This window comes from Anolis carolinensis, unplaced genomic scaffold, assembly GCF_035594765.1.
Source record: "Anolis carolinensis isolate JA03-04 unplaced genomic scaffold, rAnoCar3.1.pri scaffold_15, whole genome shotgun sequence".
In the NCBI taxonomy this organism is placed as follows: Eukaryota; Metazoa; Chordata; class Lepidosauria; order Squamata; family Dactyloidae; genus Anolis; species Anolis carolinensis.
In genome coordinates this window covers 12,588,825-12,605,359 of record NW_026943826.1, presented here as the reverse complement: position 1 = coordinate 12,605,359, position 16,535 = coordinate 12,588,825, and the positions used below count along the sequence as shown (strand labels likewise).

Below are 16,535 nucleotides of genomic sequence, written 5' to 3'. Positions count from 1 at the left end.
AGTCCTTGCTGGCTTTCCTTGGCCTCTTTATGGGGTCCCTGCCAGTATTTCCTGACCTTTTTACGGGGTCTCCACTGCCAATCCTTAACTTTTTAATGGAGTCCTTGCTGGCTTTCCTTGGCCTCTTTATGGGGTCCCTGCCAGTATTTCCTGACCTTTTTACGGGGTCTCCACTGCCAGTCCTTAACTTTTTAATGGAGTCCTTGCTGGCTTTCCTTGGCCTCTTTATGGGGTCCCTGCCAGTATTTCCTGACCTTTTTACGGGGTCTCCACTGCCAGTCCTTAACTTTTTAATGGAGTCCTTGCTGGCTTTCCTTGGCCTCTTTATGGGGTCCCTGCCAGTATTTCCTGACCTTTTTACGGGGTCTCCACTGCCAGTCCTTAACTTTTTAATGGAGTCCTTGCTGGCTTTTCCTGGCCTCTTTACGGGGTCCCTGCCAGCATTTCCTGACCTCTTTATGGGATCTCCACTGCCAGTCCTTAAGCTTTTAATGGAGTCTTTGCTGGCGTTTCCTGGCCTCTTTTCCTCTTTCAAAAAACACACAAAAAAACAATTTTGGCCTTTATTATGTAGTTTTACATATTTTATTATTCACAGATTTGATTAAAATCTCCTCTTTAGGACCTAAAGTTAATATAAAGAACACCTTCCTAGGGATTTTCTTCCTTTGTTCCATCCCTCTTTTATCATTCCTTCCTATCTTCTCCTTCCTTCCCTTTTTCCTCCTTCCTTCCTTCTTTCATTACATCCCTCTTCCTTCCAACTTACTTTCTTTATCCCATTATCCCCATCTCCTTCCATTTTCCTTCCTTCTTCCCTCTTTATGTCTCTCTTAGGGTGGAAGTCCTAAGGGCAGGGCCTTGCTGTTTCAGGAGGAGCTTCCTTCCACGTTGCACTCGGTGGGGTTTCTTTCACCGCACGCTCTGGGCCCCGAAGAAGAGACAAGGTGGTCCCGGTTGAAGAGTCCATGAGCATCCAGGAGGCAGAGGGAGAAGTGCCTGTCGCAGGAGCAGACATTCGCCTTGCACCACGCAAAGTTGTTCGCCATCCCTGCTGCCCAAGGAAGGAAAGGAAGAGATGAAGTGTCAGCAAGGAGACCGGACACCCCACCATGGCCACCCGTGAAGACAGAGAAGATAGGAAAGAAGAGAAGAAAGAAGTAAGGATAAATGGAAAGAAGAAAGGAAAGAGAAGGAAGAAACGACAGAAAGAAGGCAAGAGGTTATTTTAAAGAGACTGTACAAACTCACAGCATTCAACGTTTTCTCCATCGTAAATATATTTATAGCTGGTGGCTTTGGCGTCACACCTCGAACCCTTCAGAACCTCGTAGCAGCAGTTCAGGATCTGGCAGCACCTGCAAAAGAGGAAAAAAGGTATTAATAATGGACATTCAAGTTGAAAGTGGAGATGGAGATCAAGATGAAAGTGGAGATGGAGATCATGAAGGAAGTGGAGATGGAGATCATGAAGGAGGTGGAGAATGGAGATCATGATGGAGATCGAGTTGGAGAAGATGAAGTTGAAGATGAAAGTGGAGAATGGAGATCATGAAGGAAGTGGAGATGGAGATCATGATGTAGATCGAGTTGGAGAAGATGAAGATGAAAGTGGAGAATGGAGATCATGAAGGAAGTGGAGAATGGAAATCATGATGGAGATGGAGATCAAGTTGGAGAAGATGAAGTCGAAGATGAAAGTGGAGAATGGAGATCATGAAGGAGGTGGAGAATGGAAATCATGAAGGAAGTGGAGATGGAGATCATGAAGGAGGTAGAGAATGGAAATCATGATGGAGATGGAGATCGAGTTGGAGAAGATGAAGTTGAAAGTGGAGAATGGAGATCATGAAGGAAGTGGAGATGGAGATCATGAAGTAGGTGGAGAATGGAAATCATGATGGAGATCAAGTTGGAGATGGAGATCAAGTTGGAGAATGGAGCTCATGAAGAAGATGGAAATGAAAGTGAAGGTGAAGATCAAGATTAAAATGAAGATGAAGATGAAGATCAAGGTGGAGATGAAAGTGTAAAGATCAAGATGGAAGCATGGACAGATGGGTCGAGAGAGAGATGCAGAAGGGTCCCGATTCTGAGCGCATCATGCATGTCCTCCTATGTACATATCAATGTAGTCCTTGGGTTCTCCACTGCCCAGGCCTTCGGTGCCGCAATAGCATCCATAGGACCGGAAGAGGCTCCCATTCACTTTGATCACATCCGTCACCATCTTTTCACGCTCTTCCTCCTTCCCAGGAACAGTGGAAACACCTAGGAAAAAAGGAGAGTATATATGATTTATAAATGTGTGTGTGTGTGTGTGTGTGTGTGTGTGTATGTGTGTGTGTGTGTGTATGTATGTATATATATATATATATATATATATATATATATATATATATATAATCTAGACTGTGTTTTTTTTAATTCACCAAACTTCTGTCAATCCAGCTTTTTTCCCTTTCAAGAAATACCATAGAGTTGGAAGGAACTGGTAGGTCGGCAGAAGCTGGGGCTAACATCGGGAGCTCACCCTCCTCCCCGGATTCGAACCGCCGACCTTTCAGTCAGCAAGCTCAGCAGCTCAGTTTTAACCCGTTGCGCCACCGGTGGCTCCTATATATCTGTTATAGATGTATCTATATATCTATAATAGATATATCTATAATAAATTAATAAATATCATAGTCAGGATTCTGCATAGATATAATAAATTGTGTATAATAAATGCAATAAATATATGATAAATTGTACATAATAAATAGAGGAAACATAGGCCATATAAATGATAAATAATAATATAATATAGTTAGGATGCTGTTTATGAACATAATAAACAATAAATATAATAGATAGGACTTTAAATGCAAATATGATAGATAATAATCATTATCTATCATTATTTGTAATAAAAATATAATAAATATCAAGTAATAAAAAAATAAATATCTGAGCTGCTGAACTTGCTGACCGAAAGATCGGCAGTTCGAATCCAGGGAGTGGGGTGAGCTCCTGCTGTTAGCCCCAGCTCCTTCCAACTTAGCATTTTGAAAACATTGTAAGTGTGAGTAGATCAATAGGTACTGCTCCAGCGGGAAGCTAACAGTGCTCCATGCAGTCATGCCCGTGGCCACATGACCTAGGAGGTGTCTGTGGAGAATGCCGGCTCTTCGGCTTAGAAATGGAGAATCGGACACAACAAGACTTAAATATAATAGTTTGTCGTTACTTACAAAAGACGACAACCACCGCTTGAAACAAGGATGTTCTCCCCATTCTTGTGTAAGGTTTAAAGGGTTTAGTAAAAATAATATTTTTCCGAGCTCCTCTTTTCGATTCCTTCGTTTAGGACTGAACCAAAACTATCTCCGATTATAATTCTTATTCCCAAAACTGGAAAATCTAGTTTGCTCTGGAGGCGGCGGCATAAATAGAATTAATTTCATGTCGTTCCTTTTTTAAAGTCCATTAAAGGCAATGTCCTGATGGTCAAGATGAGAGCTCTGGACCCTTTTAAAAATAGCATTTAAAATTACAAATTATTCATGTGTTTCAAGTCACTTTCATGGTGTTAATGCTATGTGTGTGTGTAAATATGTATATGTGTGTGTTTATATATATCTGTCTTATCTAGGGATTTGTAGTTTGTTAAGGCACCGGTCTTCTTTGGTAGAGGCTAATAATAATAATAGTAATAATAGTGATAATAATGTTATTAATGGTTTGTTGTGTGTGTTTCCAAATTGTATGGCCATGTCCCAGAAGCATTCTCTCCTGACGTTTCGCCCACATCGATGGCAGGCATCCTCAGAGGTTGTGAGGTATATATTATTAATATTTATTATTATTAAATTTAGTTTTAAGTTGCCTTGTTTCCCTATTCAAATATATAGTTAATATTAATATGTATTATTATTAAAATTATTTTTAAGTTGCCTTGAGTCCCTATGTTGTTGTAGTAATAATAATAATAATAATAATAATAATAATAATAATTGTATTACCTGCCTCTCCCTACAGTTTGACCCCATCTTTACTGCCATATAACCCAGTTAGAAACTGCATTATATGTTCAGTGTACACTCTTATAATGTTGTTTGGTTGCAAATAATGCAATTGAACACTGTATCAATATAGCCCATTTCTGCCAATGTCACTTCATGTGCCATATTTGAAAAAAATAAATAAAGGAAATGAGAGAAAGTTTGTTTTATTTTAATATTTATTAATATTATTATTTTCAAGGAAGTGTTCTTTGGGAAGGCTTTTCAGCAGGATGGTGGCTTTTCATTGCACTGAGTGTCCAAATAAAAGCGGTATTTTTCGTCATAAGTTTTGAGGTTGTCTTTGAAGCAAAGAGCGGCGGCTTTGTCACATTCGCAGATCTGCTTTTCACACGAAGTTCCTTCACCTAAGAGAGAAATATTGCATTTATTGCCATTGCATGGTAAATATATTATTAGTAGTATGTTATTATTGTTTTGTTGTTGTTACTATATTAATACATTATTGTATTATTTATATAGCTATATTATAAATATATTTTATTATTATAGCTATACTATTACACTTATAAATATATCAGTATATTTAGATTTTATGTATATATTATATGTATATTAATATTAATGTGGTAATATATTTTATATTATTATTAAATTAGTGCATTATTATATTAGTATATATCTGTATTATGTTATCTGTATTATAAGTATATTAATATATTATGATATGTTAATATATTTCTTATATTTTGTTATAATAATTTTATATTACGTTATTACAGTTCTATCTTAGTATATTTAGATTATTTTATGTATTTGTTTTTATTTTATGTATATTCATATTATAATATATGTATTATATTTTGTATTACAGTATATTTAGAATATTTTATGTATCATTATATTTATTTTATGCATATTATTTTATATTACAGTAGAGTCTCACTTATCCAACACTCATCCGACGTTCTGGATTATCCAACGCATGTTTGTAGTCAATATTTTCAATGCATTGTGATATTTTGGTGCTAAATTCGTAAATACAGTAATTACTACATAGCATTAATGTGTAATGAACTACTTTTTCTGTCAAATTTGTTGTATAACATGATGTTTTGGTGCTTAATTTGTAAAATCATAACCTATTTTGATGTTTAATAGGCTTTTTCTTAATATCTCCTTATTATCCAACATATTCGCTTATCCAACGTTCATGTTGGATAAGTGAGACTCTACTGTATATGTATTATTATATTTATATTATTATTTTTCTATTATATTTATAGTCATTACTGTGTTTGTCATATAATAGATTTTATTAAACTTATATGATATCATAGTACAACAGGAAAATAAATTATATATAATATAATAATAAATATAATACACTATATATATGCACACACATATTTATACACACTTATACGTATCCATATGTAATATAATATTAATATAATACTTTATTTTTCTATCCCGCCTCCATCTCCTGTGACCGTTGTTATAAGGAGAAAGCCCTTGTCAAACTACAACTCTCAGGATCAAAGAGGCCATCACTCACCGCAGGTGATGACTCCGTCCTTGATGGTATATTTGTACTTGTCTGTCGTGGTCTTGCAATCTTTCAGTTTGCCGTAGCAGCAGTCATGGGTGAAGCAGCACCTGGGCAGAAGGAGAGTCTGGTTTACCTGTCCTACCTGTCCATGGTTTACCTGTCTGTGCTTTACCTGTCTTACCTGTCCATGGTTTACCTGTCTGTGCTTTACATCTTTATGGCTTTCTTGTCGATGGTGTATCTATCCTAGCTGTCCATGCATTATCTGTATGTGATTTGCCTCTCCTACCTGTCCATGGCTTATTACCTGTCCGTGGCATCTCGTGGCTGCCCTCTCCCTCCTAGTCCACAATGGCAGCCGTAACTGGTGTACTCGAATAAAGCGATTTTGTTGGTCATTTCCTTGACCATTTGCCCAAACTCCAAAATGCTCCCTTCGATCTCCAAAACACCTGTACACACACACACACACACACAAAATCAACCTTAATGAATTTGGTTTACCTGCCTAAGTAAAGCCAGGGAATTTCCTTACCCAGTCTTGCTTTACATGTCCTACCTATCCATAGTTTACGTACTGTGCTTTACCATAATTCACCCCTATCTATGGCTTACCTGTTGTACCTGTTCTTGGTTTATCTTACCTGTCCATGGTTCACCTACCTGTGGTTTTCCATTTGTTTGCTAAGCTGTGGCTTACCTATCCTACTTGTATGTGGGTTACCTGTACTTGTTTTACCCGTCTTATCTTTTCATGGGTTACTAGTTTGTGGTGTACCTGTTCTACCTGTCCTTTCTTTATCTCTCCTACCTGTCTATGGTTTGCCTACCTGTGTTTTTACCTGTGGCTTACCTGTCATACCTTTTCTTGGGTTACTAGTCTGGTTTACCTGTCCTATCTGTTTATGATTTCCCTATATGGTTCACCTACCTGTGGTTTTCCATTGGTTACCTGGCTTACCTGTCCTACCTGTACATGGGTTACCTGTTTGTGACTTATCTATCCTACCTGTCCAAGCTTTACCTGTCCTTGTTTTACCTGTCTGTGGTTCATCTACCTGTGGTTTTCCATTGGTTACCTATCTGGCTTACCTGTCCTACCTGTACATGGGTTACCTGTTTGTGACTTATCTATCCTACCTGTCCAAGCTTTACCTGTCCTTGTTTTACCTGTCTGTGGTTCACCTACCTGTGGTTTTCCATTGGTTGCCTATCTGGCTTACCTGTCCTACCTGTACATGGGTTACCTGTTTGTGACTTATCTATCCTACCTGTCCAAGCTTTACCTGTCCTTGTTTTACCTGTCTGTGGTTCACCTACCTGTGGTTTTCCATTGGTTACCTATCTGGCTTACCTGTCCTACCTGTACATGGGTTACCTGTTTGTGACTTATCTATCCTACCTGTCCAAGCTTTACCTGTCCTTGTTTTATCTGTCCTACCTGTCTATGGTTCACCTAGCTGTGGTTTGCCATTGGTTACCTATTTGTGGCTTACTGTCCTACCTGTACACAGGTTACCTGTCTATGGCTTATCAGTTTTACCTTGCTTTACCTGTCCTTGTTTTACCTGTCTGTGGTTCACCTACCTGTGGTTTTCCATTGGTTACCTATCTGTGAGTTACCTGTCTGATTTTCCTGTCTGTGATTCCCTCAGCCTCCAGTCTACACCTTTTAAGAAGGAATACCTTATTTTTACTCACCGCAAACCACCAGCGCCATCAGTCCCCAGTGGAGCTTCATCTTTCTCTGGCAAAGAAAATAAAATAGACGATGGAGGACGTCATTATATCCGGATGAAATAGCTGAATATCCTCATCGCCGTTTGACCCAAAGACCTTTGCACAATTTCTAACGCCGAAAGCAAGGTGACTTCACTTCCTTTTTTGTGCTACTGTGCGTCATTGTGGCAGGGAGTCATAAAGTTGGAAGGGGCCCCAAAGGTCATCCAGTCCAACCCCAATTTATTCTGCCGTTCATGGTCTACAAACACTCTTTCAACGGAGATATAAATATACATGTGTGTGTGTATATATATGTATGTATGTGTGTGTGTGTGTGTATATATATATATATATATATATATATATATATAGACTTGTCCCAAGCTCTATATTTCTATGGGTGCAACCTAGGATTGCATTGGACCTTTGAGCTGCAGCATCACACTCTTGGTTCATGTTTATTATATATATATATATATATATATATATATATATATATATATATATTGTGTGTGTGTGTGTGTGTGTGTGTGTGTGTGTGTGTGTGTGTGTGTATATATATATATATATATATATATATATATATATATATATATATATAATAACATTAATACAGTAGAGTCTCACTTATCCAAGACTTGCTTATCCAAGGTTCTGGATTATCCAAGCCATTTTTGTAGTCAATGTTTTCAATACAGTAGAGTCTCACTTATCCAACATAAACGGGCCGGCAAAATGTTGGATAAGTGAATATGTTGGATAATAAGGAGAGATTAAGAAAAAGCCTATTAAACATCAAATTAGGTTATGATTTTACAAATTAAGCACCAAAACATCATGTTATACAACAAATTTGACAGAAAAAGTAGTTCAATAGGCAGTAATGCTATGTAGTAATTACTGTATTTACGAATTTAGCACCAAAATATCACAATGTATTGAAAACATTGACTACAAAAATGCATTGGATAATCCAGAATGTTGGATAAGTGAGACTCTACTGTACATGTACGTATGTATTTTGACTTGTCCCAAACACTATATTCCTATGGGTGCAACCTAGGATCACATTGGACCTTTGAGCTGCAGCATCACACTTCTGGCTCATGTTTATTATTATTATTATTATTATTATTATTATTATTATTATTATTATTATATTATTATTATTATATCATATATAATAATAATACAGTAGAGTCTCACTTACCCAAGACTCGCTTATCCAAGGTTCTGGATTATCCAAGGCATTTTTGGTGCTAAATTCGTAAATACAGTAATTACAACATAACTTTACTGCGTATTGAACTACTTTTTCTGTCAAATTTGTTGTATAACATGATGTTTTGGTGCTTAATTTGTAAAATCATAACCTAATTTGATGTTTAATAGGTTTTTCCTTAATCCCTCCTTATTATCCAACATATTCGCTTATCCAACATTCTGCCAACCCATTTAGCTTGGATAAGTGAGACTCTACTGTAAATATTAAGTAATATATATTAATAATAATGTAAATAGTTAATATCCTGTTCATGGTCCACTAAAACCCCTGGATGCCTTTCCCATGGACAATATAATATAATGACTTCCCCAAACACTATAATTCTATGGATTCAGTCTAGGATCGCATTGGCCTCTTTCGCTGCAGCGTCACGCTTTCGACTCACACTTAGCAGGGATCGGATTTAGATGCCCTTTGGGGTTCCCTGACCATCCCATTCAATACTTACGTTCTCTGGAGAGTCTCGACTTTGCAAAACGACGCCCGTGCCTTCTGACAATGTGGCCTTCCTTCGCTACTTCCAGCTTTTTATACTTTTGCATGGAAACCGAGAGAGTTTCAAAACAGGAAGGAAAAGATATTTCTCTCTCTTCCGTCAGTACTTTTCCGATCTCAAAAGGAAAATCCTGATGGTTCTCTTCTTTTTTTTTTCTGCACGAAACAACAACCAAAGGTCGCAGGCGCCTTGGGCGAGACATAGTACGTCATCCGAACTGGAAATCATTTATTAGTTTCCCCCTCTTTGTGTATATTTTTATGGATTTATATAAAATTAAGATGTTGTTATATGTTTGCATGGAGAACTGGGAGTTGTAGTTTTGCAAGGCCTGATGGCAGAATGGGATTGGACTGGATGGCCTTTGGGATCCCCTTCCAACTCTAGGACCCTGTGATAGATATATCATGGAATATAATGTATCTCTCTATCATAGCTATGGCTGGATGTCCATCTGTTTGGAGGGATTTGATGCTGTTTTTAAGGTAGAAGAGGGTTGGGACTAGATGGCCTTTAAAGGGTCCCTTCCAACTCTGAGTGTAATAATAACAACAACAATAATAATAATGGATAATAATAATTTATGATTAGATAGATATATCTGTGGCTGGATGTCTATCTGTCAGGAGGACTTTGATTGTGTCTTTAAGGCAAAGAGGGGTTGGACTGGATGGCTTTTAGGGTTCCTTCCAACTCTATGAAAATAATAATAATAATAATGGATAATAATTTATGATTAGATAGATCATGGAATATGGTGTATCATATCTGTGGCTGGATGTCTATCTGTCAGGAGGGCTTTGATGGTGTCTTTAAGGCAAAGAGGGGTTGGACTGGATGGCTTTTAGGGTTCCTTTCAACTCTATGAAAATAATAATAATAATAATGGATAATAATGGATAATAATGGATAATAATTTATGATTAGATAGATATATCATGGAATATGGTGTATCATATCTGTGGCTGGATGTCTATCTGTCAGGAGGGCTTTGATGGTGTCTTTAAGGCAAAGAGGGGTTGGACTGGATGGCTTTTAGGGTTCCTTTCAACTCTATGAAAATAATAATAATAAAAATAATAGTTTCTTCTTTCATATAAAAAAAACCCTGTTATTATAATAATAATTTAATTCTATCTTTCCTTATGGCAAGACTGGTTGGACTGGATGGTCTTCCAGCGATGAGTGTAATAATAATAATAATATCCACTATTATCATCTTCTTGGATGTTGTTTTATTATTATTATTATTATTATTATTATTATTATCCAAGAAGAAGATGATAATAGCGGATAATATTATCTATCTATTATTATTATCAATAATAAAATAATAATAATATAATATAATAATATAATATAATAATAATAATATAATATAATAATAATATAATAATAATAATATAATATAATAATAATAATAATATAATAATAATATAATAATAATATAATAATAATAATATAATAATAATATTATAATAATAATATTATAATAATAATATAATAATAATATAATAATATTATAATAATAATAATATAATAATAATAATATAATAATAATAATATAATAATAATAATATAATAATATAATAGCAATATTGTAATATAGTAATGTAATAATGTAATAATGTAATAATGTAATAATGTAATAATAATGTAATAATAATAATAATGTAATAATAATAATAATGTAATAATAATAATAATGTAATAATAATAATAATGTAATAATAATAATAATGTAATAATAATAATAATGTAATAATAATAATAATGTAATAATAATTCTATCTTCCTGCCTGGCAAAAAAAGGGATGGGCTGGATTCCCTTTGAGGTCCCTTCCAACTCTAGGATCCTATGATAGATATATCATATAATATAATGTATTTCTCTATAATATTTATGGCCGAACGGCCACGAAAGTGGAAGAAAAGCCGGCACCGGAACCATGTAATCTTCCTCCTCCTCCATGTAGTGTATATAATGCCATCCATGCTCCGAAGTGAGCCACATTATGCCTCTCCTTGCGTCAATTATAACATGACTTGAGTTATAATTTATTCCAAAGGGGCTTCGTTAAAATACAACAACAGCAACAATAAGTTTGCAAAATATATATTGAGGTTGTTTTTGTGTGTGTTTGCAGCGATCTTCCTTCCTTCCGTTGCAGGCCGGTCGATTGCGCAAGATCCATTTGGCTTCCTTTTATTTATTTCGGATGCTTGCTATTGGTTTGTTTTCCTTTCTCTTCGCCTTTGTTTGTTTTCTGGGTCGGACATTTGGGAGAGGCCTCTTTGCACAGAAGCCCCGGGTAGTGGAGCAGCTTCTTACTGTAGGATTTGGCCTCCCTTTTGAAACAGACCGAGGCGTTCCGGTCACATTCGCAGGCCAGGCGGGAGCACGGGCTGTTGTTCCGGTACTCTGCAAAAACATCCGCATCATCATTATTATTATGTATTATTTCCCGCTTAGAAAAGAGTCAGATCTAGGGAATGCTGGCTGACGGCACCTACGGCAGAAGATGTCATTATTGACGATCAGGTATCGGTAGTGATCGCTGTAAGGGTGGCAGTCGCGGGCGTGCAAGTCCTCGTAGCAGCAGTCGTGCAAGTAGCAGCACCTGCACAAGGCACAACAACACACAGCATGCCTATTATTATTAGTTATTATTATTATTATTATTATTATTATTATTATTATTATTATTCAGAACCTTCAGGACGTCTCCTACGGTTTGACCTACACAAGTCTTACTAATTATTATTACTATATTATTATTATTATTATTATTATTATTATTATTATTATTATTATTATTCAGAACCTTCAGGATGTCTCCTACGGTTTGACCTACACAAGTCTTTCTTCTTCTTCTTCTTCTTCTTCTTCTTCTTCTTCTTCTTCTTCTTCTTCTTCTTATTATTATTATTATTATTATTATTATTATTATAGATTTGGGTAGGTCAAACTGTGGGAGCCATCCTGAAGATTCTGAATAATAATAATAGTAATAATAATAATAATAATAAGATTTGGGTAGGTCAAACCGTGGGAGCTGTCCTGAAGGTTCTGATAATAATAATTCACCTTCAGGATGGCTCCCACGGTTTGACCTACACAAGTCTGACTGAATAAAAATAATAATTAGTCAGACTTGGGTAGGTCAAACTGTGGGAGCCATCCTGAAGATTCTGAATAATAATAATAGTAATAATAATAATAATAATAATAATAAGATTTGGATAGGTCAAACTGTGGGAGCTGTCCTGAAGGTTCTGATAATAATAATTCACCTTCAGGATGGCTGTCACGGTTTGACCTACACAAGTCTGATTATTATTATTATTATTATTATTATTATTATTATTATTATTATTATTATTATTATAGATTTGGGTAGGTCAAACTGTGGGAGCTGTCCTGAAGGTTCTGATAATAATAATTCACCTTCAGGATGGCTCCCACGGTTTGACCTACCCAAGTCTGACTGAATAAAAATAATAATTAGTCAGACTTGGGTAGGTCAAACTGTGGGAGCCATCCTGAAGATTCTGAATAATAGTAATAATAATAATAACAACAATAATAATAATAATAAGAAGTAAGACTTGTGTAGGTCAAACTGTGGGAGCCGCCCTGAAGGTTCTGATAATAACAATAATTCACCTTCGGGATGGCTCCCACGGTTTGACCTACACAAGTCTGACATTATTTATTTATTTATTTATTTATTTATTTATTTATTTATTCATTCAGAGCCTTTAGGATGGCTCCCATGGTATGACCTACCCAAATCTGACTTAATAAAAATAATAATTAGTCAGACTTGCATAGGTCAAACTGTGGGAGACATCTTGAAGGTTCTGAATAATAATATAATAATAAAATAATAATATAAAATATAATATTATAATAATACTATACTTATACTATAATTATATTATTATATTATTATATTATTATTATTATATTATATTATAATAATATAATATTATAATATAATAATATTATAATATAATAATGATATTATAATTCACCTTTAAGATGGCTCCCACGGTTTGACCTACTCAAGTCTGACTATCATTATATTATTATTATTATTATTATTATTATTATTATTATTATTATTATTATTATTATTCATAGCCTTCAGGACAGCTCTCACGGTTTGAAATAATAATAATAATAATAACTATTATTAGTATGTACCTCCAGACAGCTCCCACAGTTTAATCTACCCAAGTCTGATGTTGTTGTTGTTCAGAAGCCATGTTCCAGCATGGCTTCTACAGTTTGATTTCCTTAAGTCTTACATTTTGTTGTTGTTGTTTAATACCCTATCCAAGTCTGACATTATTATTATTAGGTTTGAAATAATAATAATAGTAACTATTAGTATGTACCTCCAGACGGCTCCCGCAGTTTTATCTACCCAAGTCTGATGTTGTTGTTGTTGTTGTTCAGAACCTCCAGCATGGCTTCTACAGTTTGATTTCCTTAAGTCTTACATTTTGTTGTTGTTGTTGTTGTTTAATACCCTATCCAAGTCTGACATCATCATTATTATTATTATTATTATCAACACAACGACGTTGTATGGCACAGCAAACAAGATAGACATGCTGGATTTCGTTTCGCAAAACCACAAGTCGAACACTTCCCAAGTGTCTAGGACTGTGTGATGTATTTTCTGATGATGTGTGCAGATCCCAGTAGGGTGGCCTTTTGCAGTTGGCAGATGGTGATTTTGTCAATGTCTATTGTTTCCAAATGCCGGCTGAGATCTTTCGGCACGGCACCCAGTGTGCCCATCACCACCGGGACCACCTGTACTGGTTTCTGCCAGAGTCTTTGAAGTTCAATCTTGAGGTCCTGAGAGCGGCTGAGTTTTTCCTGTTGTTTTTCATCTATACGACTGTCACCTGGGATGGCAACATCAATGATCCAAACCTTGTTCTTTTCCACAACTGTGATGTCTGGTGTGTTGTGTTCCAGAACTTTGTCAGTCTGGATTCGGAAGTCCCACAGTATCTTTGCATGTTCATTTATTATTATTATTATTATTATTATTATTATTATTATTATTATTATTATTATTTTGCTTACTGGTCGGTCTTGTCCCGGGGCTTCCCGTGGCCCCCTTTCCCGCAGTAGCACCCGTATCCGCTGAAGTAGATGAGGGCGTTCTTGTGGGTCAGCCGCTCGATCATCACCTTGAAGTTGAGGAGGCTGCTGAGGATGATGGGACACGCTGCAATAGGGTGGGGGGCGTCACAGGGTTTTAGTCCGGACTTTAAACCCAGTCCGAACGATCCCCTGCTATGCTAAAGTAATACGCCATTAGATGAATAAGAAGAGCCTGCGCCGGAACCGGAACCATGTTATCCTCCTCCTTCTCCACGTACCACTGCTTTTACATTTCTTCCCTCTCGTCTTTCTTTCTCCCTTCCTTATTGCGAAAATGGGTCCCAAACCTCATTAATTCCCAAGTAATTAATTCCTTCCTTACCGCTCTCCCACAGGATTAACGCCAGCACCAGACGTCTCATATCGTCGCAGCAAAAACCTTGAACAAAGAAGAATTGGAAAGAAGAACGGTGCATCTACACTGCGGAATTAATGCACTTTGGCGCCGCTTTTGCTTCTAAGGAACCACGGGAGAATTAATACCTTCACAAACTAAATCCCGGGGTATGTTTTATGTCTATGCGTTGAATGTTTTGATACGGCTAATCAATAAAACGTGTTGTTGTTGTTTTCTCTAAGATTATAAAACCCAGAATCCACATCATATGGCGGTTCAAAGTGGGACCAAACTGCATTAATTCTGCAGTGCAGATGCCATGGATTGATCAATAATAAAATATAGGATTGTTGTGTGTTATTTCTAAGGCTTACCGCTAGCTGGTAGAGTCCAAGGTTTGCTCCAGAATCAGACTCCATTGTGATGCTCGGTTCTATGGAATACAGGGGGGAATCTTGAGAAAAAGCCAGGGAGGGAGGGCACTCTGCACATGCTCTAAGGCAGTGGTTCTCAACCTGTGGGTCCCAAGGTGTTTGGGCCAACAACTAAAACATGTGGGGACCCACAGGTTGAGAACCACTTCACTAAGGGAGGCACTCTTCACATGCTCTTGGGAATGCACTATGCGCTATGGCATGCACTCTGCACATGCTCAAAGGCATCCAATCTTCACATGCTCAAAGGGATGCACTATACTGTATGGCATGCACTCTGCACATGCTCAAAGGCATCCAATCTTCACATGCTCAAAGGGATGCACTATGCCCTATGGGGTGCACTCTGCACATGCTCTTCGGCATGCTGCTATGCCCTATGCATACACATGCTCAAGGAGAGGCACTCTGCACATGCTCTTCGGCATGCTGCTATGCCCTATGCATACACATGCTCAAGGAGATGCACTCTGCACATGCTCTTCGGCATGCTGCTATGCTCTATGCATACACATGCTCAAGGAGATGCACTCTGCACATGCTCTTTGGCATGCTGCTATGCCCTATGCATACCTCACATGCTCAAGGAGATGCACTCTGCACATGCTCCTTGGAATGCCCTATGGGATGCACTCTTGACATGCTCAAAGGGATGCACTATACCCTATGGGATGCACTCTGCACATGCTCTTTGGCACGTACTCTTCACAGGTAAGGAATGCACTCTCCACATGCTCAAAGGGATATACTATAATCTATGGGATGCGCTCTTCACGTGCTCTTTTACTCCTTCCACAGCATGGAGTCAAAGTGGTGCCAAACCGCATCAATACAGTAGTGTAGATGCACCCTCAGATAGGTTCACTAAAATGTCAATCTATTATAATTAGCATGGGGGTGATAGGAATAATTGACTTTCCTTATTATTATTATTATTATTATTATTATTATTATTATTATCATTATTACAAAGGCACACATGACGCCAATCTATTATAATTAGCATGGGGGTGATGGGAATAATTGACTTCCATTATTATTATTATTATTATTATTATTATTATTATTATTATTATTTATCATTACAAAGGCACACATGACGCCAATCTATTATAATTAGCATGGGAGTGATAGGAATAATTAACCCCATATTATCATTATTATTATTATTATTATCATTATTATTATTATTATTATTATTATTACAAAGGCACACATGACGCCAATCTATTATAATTAGCATGGGAGTGATAGAAATAATAATAAAAATAATAATAATGGGTTCATTATTATTACAAAGGCACACATGACGCCAATCTATTATAATTAGCATGGGAGTGATAGAAATAATGAACCCATTATTATTATTTTTATTATTATTATTACAAAGGCACACATGACGCCAATCTATTATAATTAGCATGGGAGTGATAGGTATAATTAACCCCATATTATCATTATTATTATTATTATTATTATTATTATTATTACAAAGGCACACATGACGCCAATCTATT

At 36.4% G+C, this 16,535-nt stretch overlaps 3 protein-coding genes across 4 annotated transcripts in view; 1 reads left to right on the top strand and 2 right to left on the bottom strand.

Annotated features, from left to right (window-relative positions):
- Window positions 1-565: 565 nt before the first annotated feature.
- Window positions 566-3,353, bottom strand: LOC134294454 (phospholipase A2 homolog EPL_00195-like). Its single transcript, XM_062965561.1, has 4 exons — window positions 3,234-3,353; window positions 2,124-2,271; window positions 1,252-1,358; window positions 566-1,051 (listed from the first exon to the last, which is right to left on the bottom strand). Exons 1-4 carry the CDS (start codon window positions 3,274-3,276, stop codon window positions 870-872), a joined length of 480 nt encoding a protein of 159 aa, XP_062821631.1. The 5' UTR covers window positions 3,277-3,353; the 3' UTR covers window positions 566-869.
- An 851-nt stretch (window positions 3,354-4,204) lies between these two features.
- Window positions 4,205-14,705, bottom strand: LOC100551783 (uncharacterized). The gene is made up of 9 exons (XM_062965973.1): window positions 14,570-14,705; window positions 14,167-14,311; window positions 11,574-11,680; window positions 11,273-11,481; window positions 9,012-9,077; window positions 7,258-7,303; window positions 5,864-6,008; window positions 5,563-5,663; window positions 4,205-4,411 (listed from the first exon to the last, which is right to left on the bottom strand). The coding sequence occupies exons 1-9, from the start codon at window positions 14,661-14,663 to the stop codon at window positions 4,269-4,271; spliced, it is 1,056 nt and encodes a 351-aa protein (XP_062822043.1). The 5' UTR covers window positions 14,664-14,705; the 3' UTR covers window positions 4,205-4,268.
- mul1 (mitochondrial E3 ubiquitin protein ligase 1) overlaps window positions 14,641-16,535 on the top strand; it is a 13,122-nt gene continuing 11,227 nt past the window's right edge. Inside the window, exon 1 of one of the 2 annotated variants that reach the window (XM_062965558.1) lies at window positions 14,641-14,751. The gene's annotated coding sequence lies outside the window, so the exon portion shown is untranslated. Of the gene's footprint in view, window positions 14,752-16,530 lie in introns of those variants that run through there. The other variant, XM_062965559.1, reaches the window with a different exon arrangement.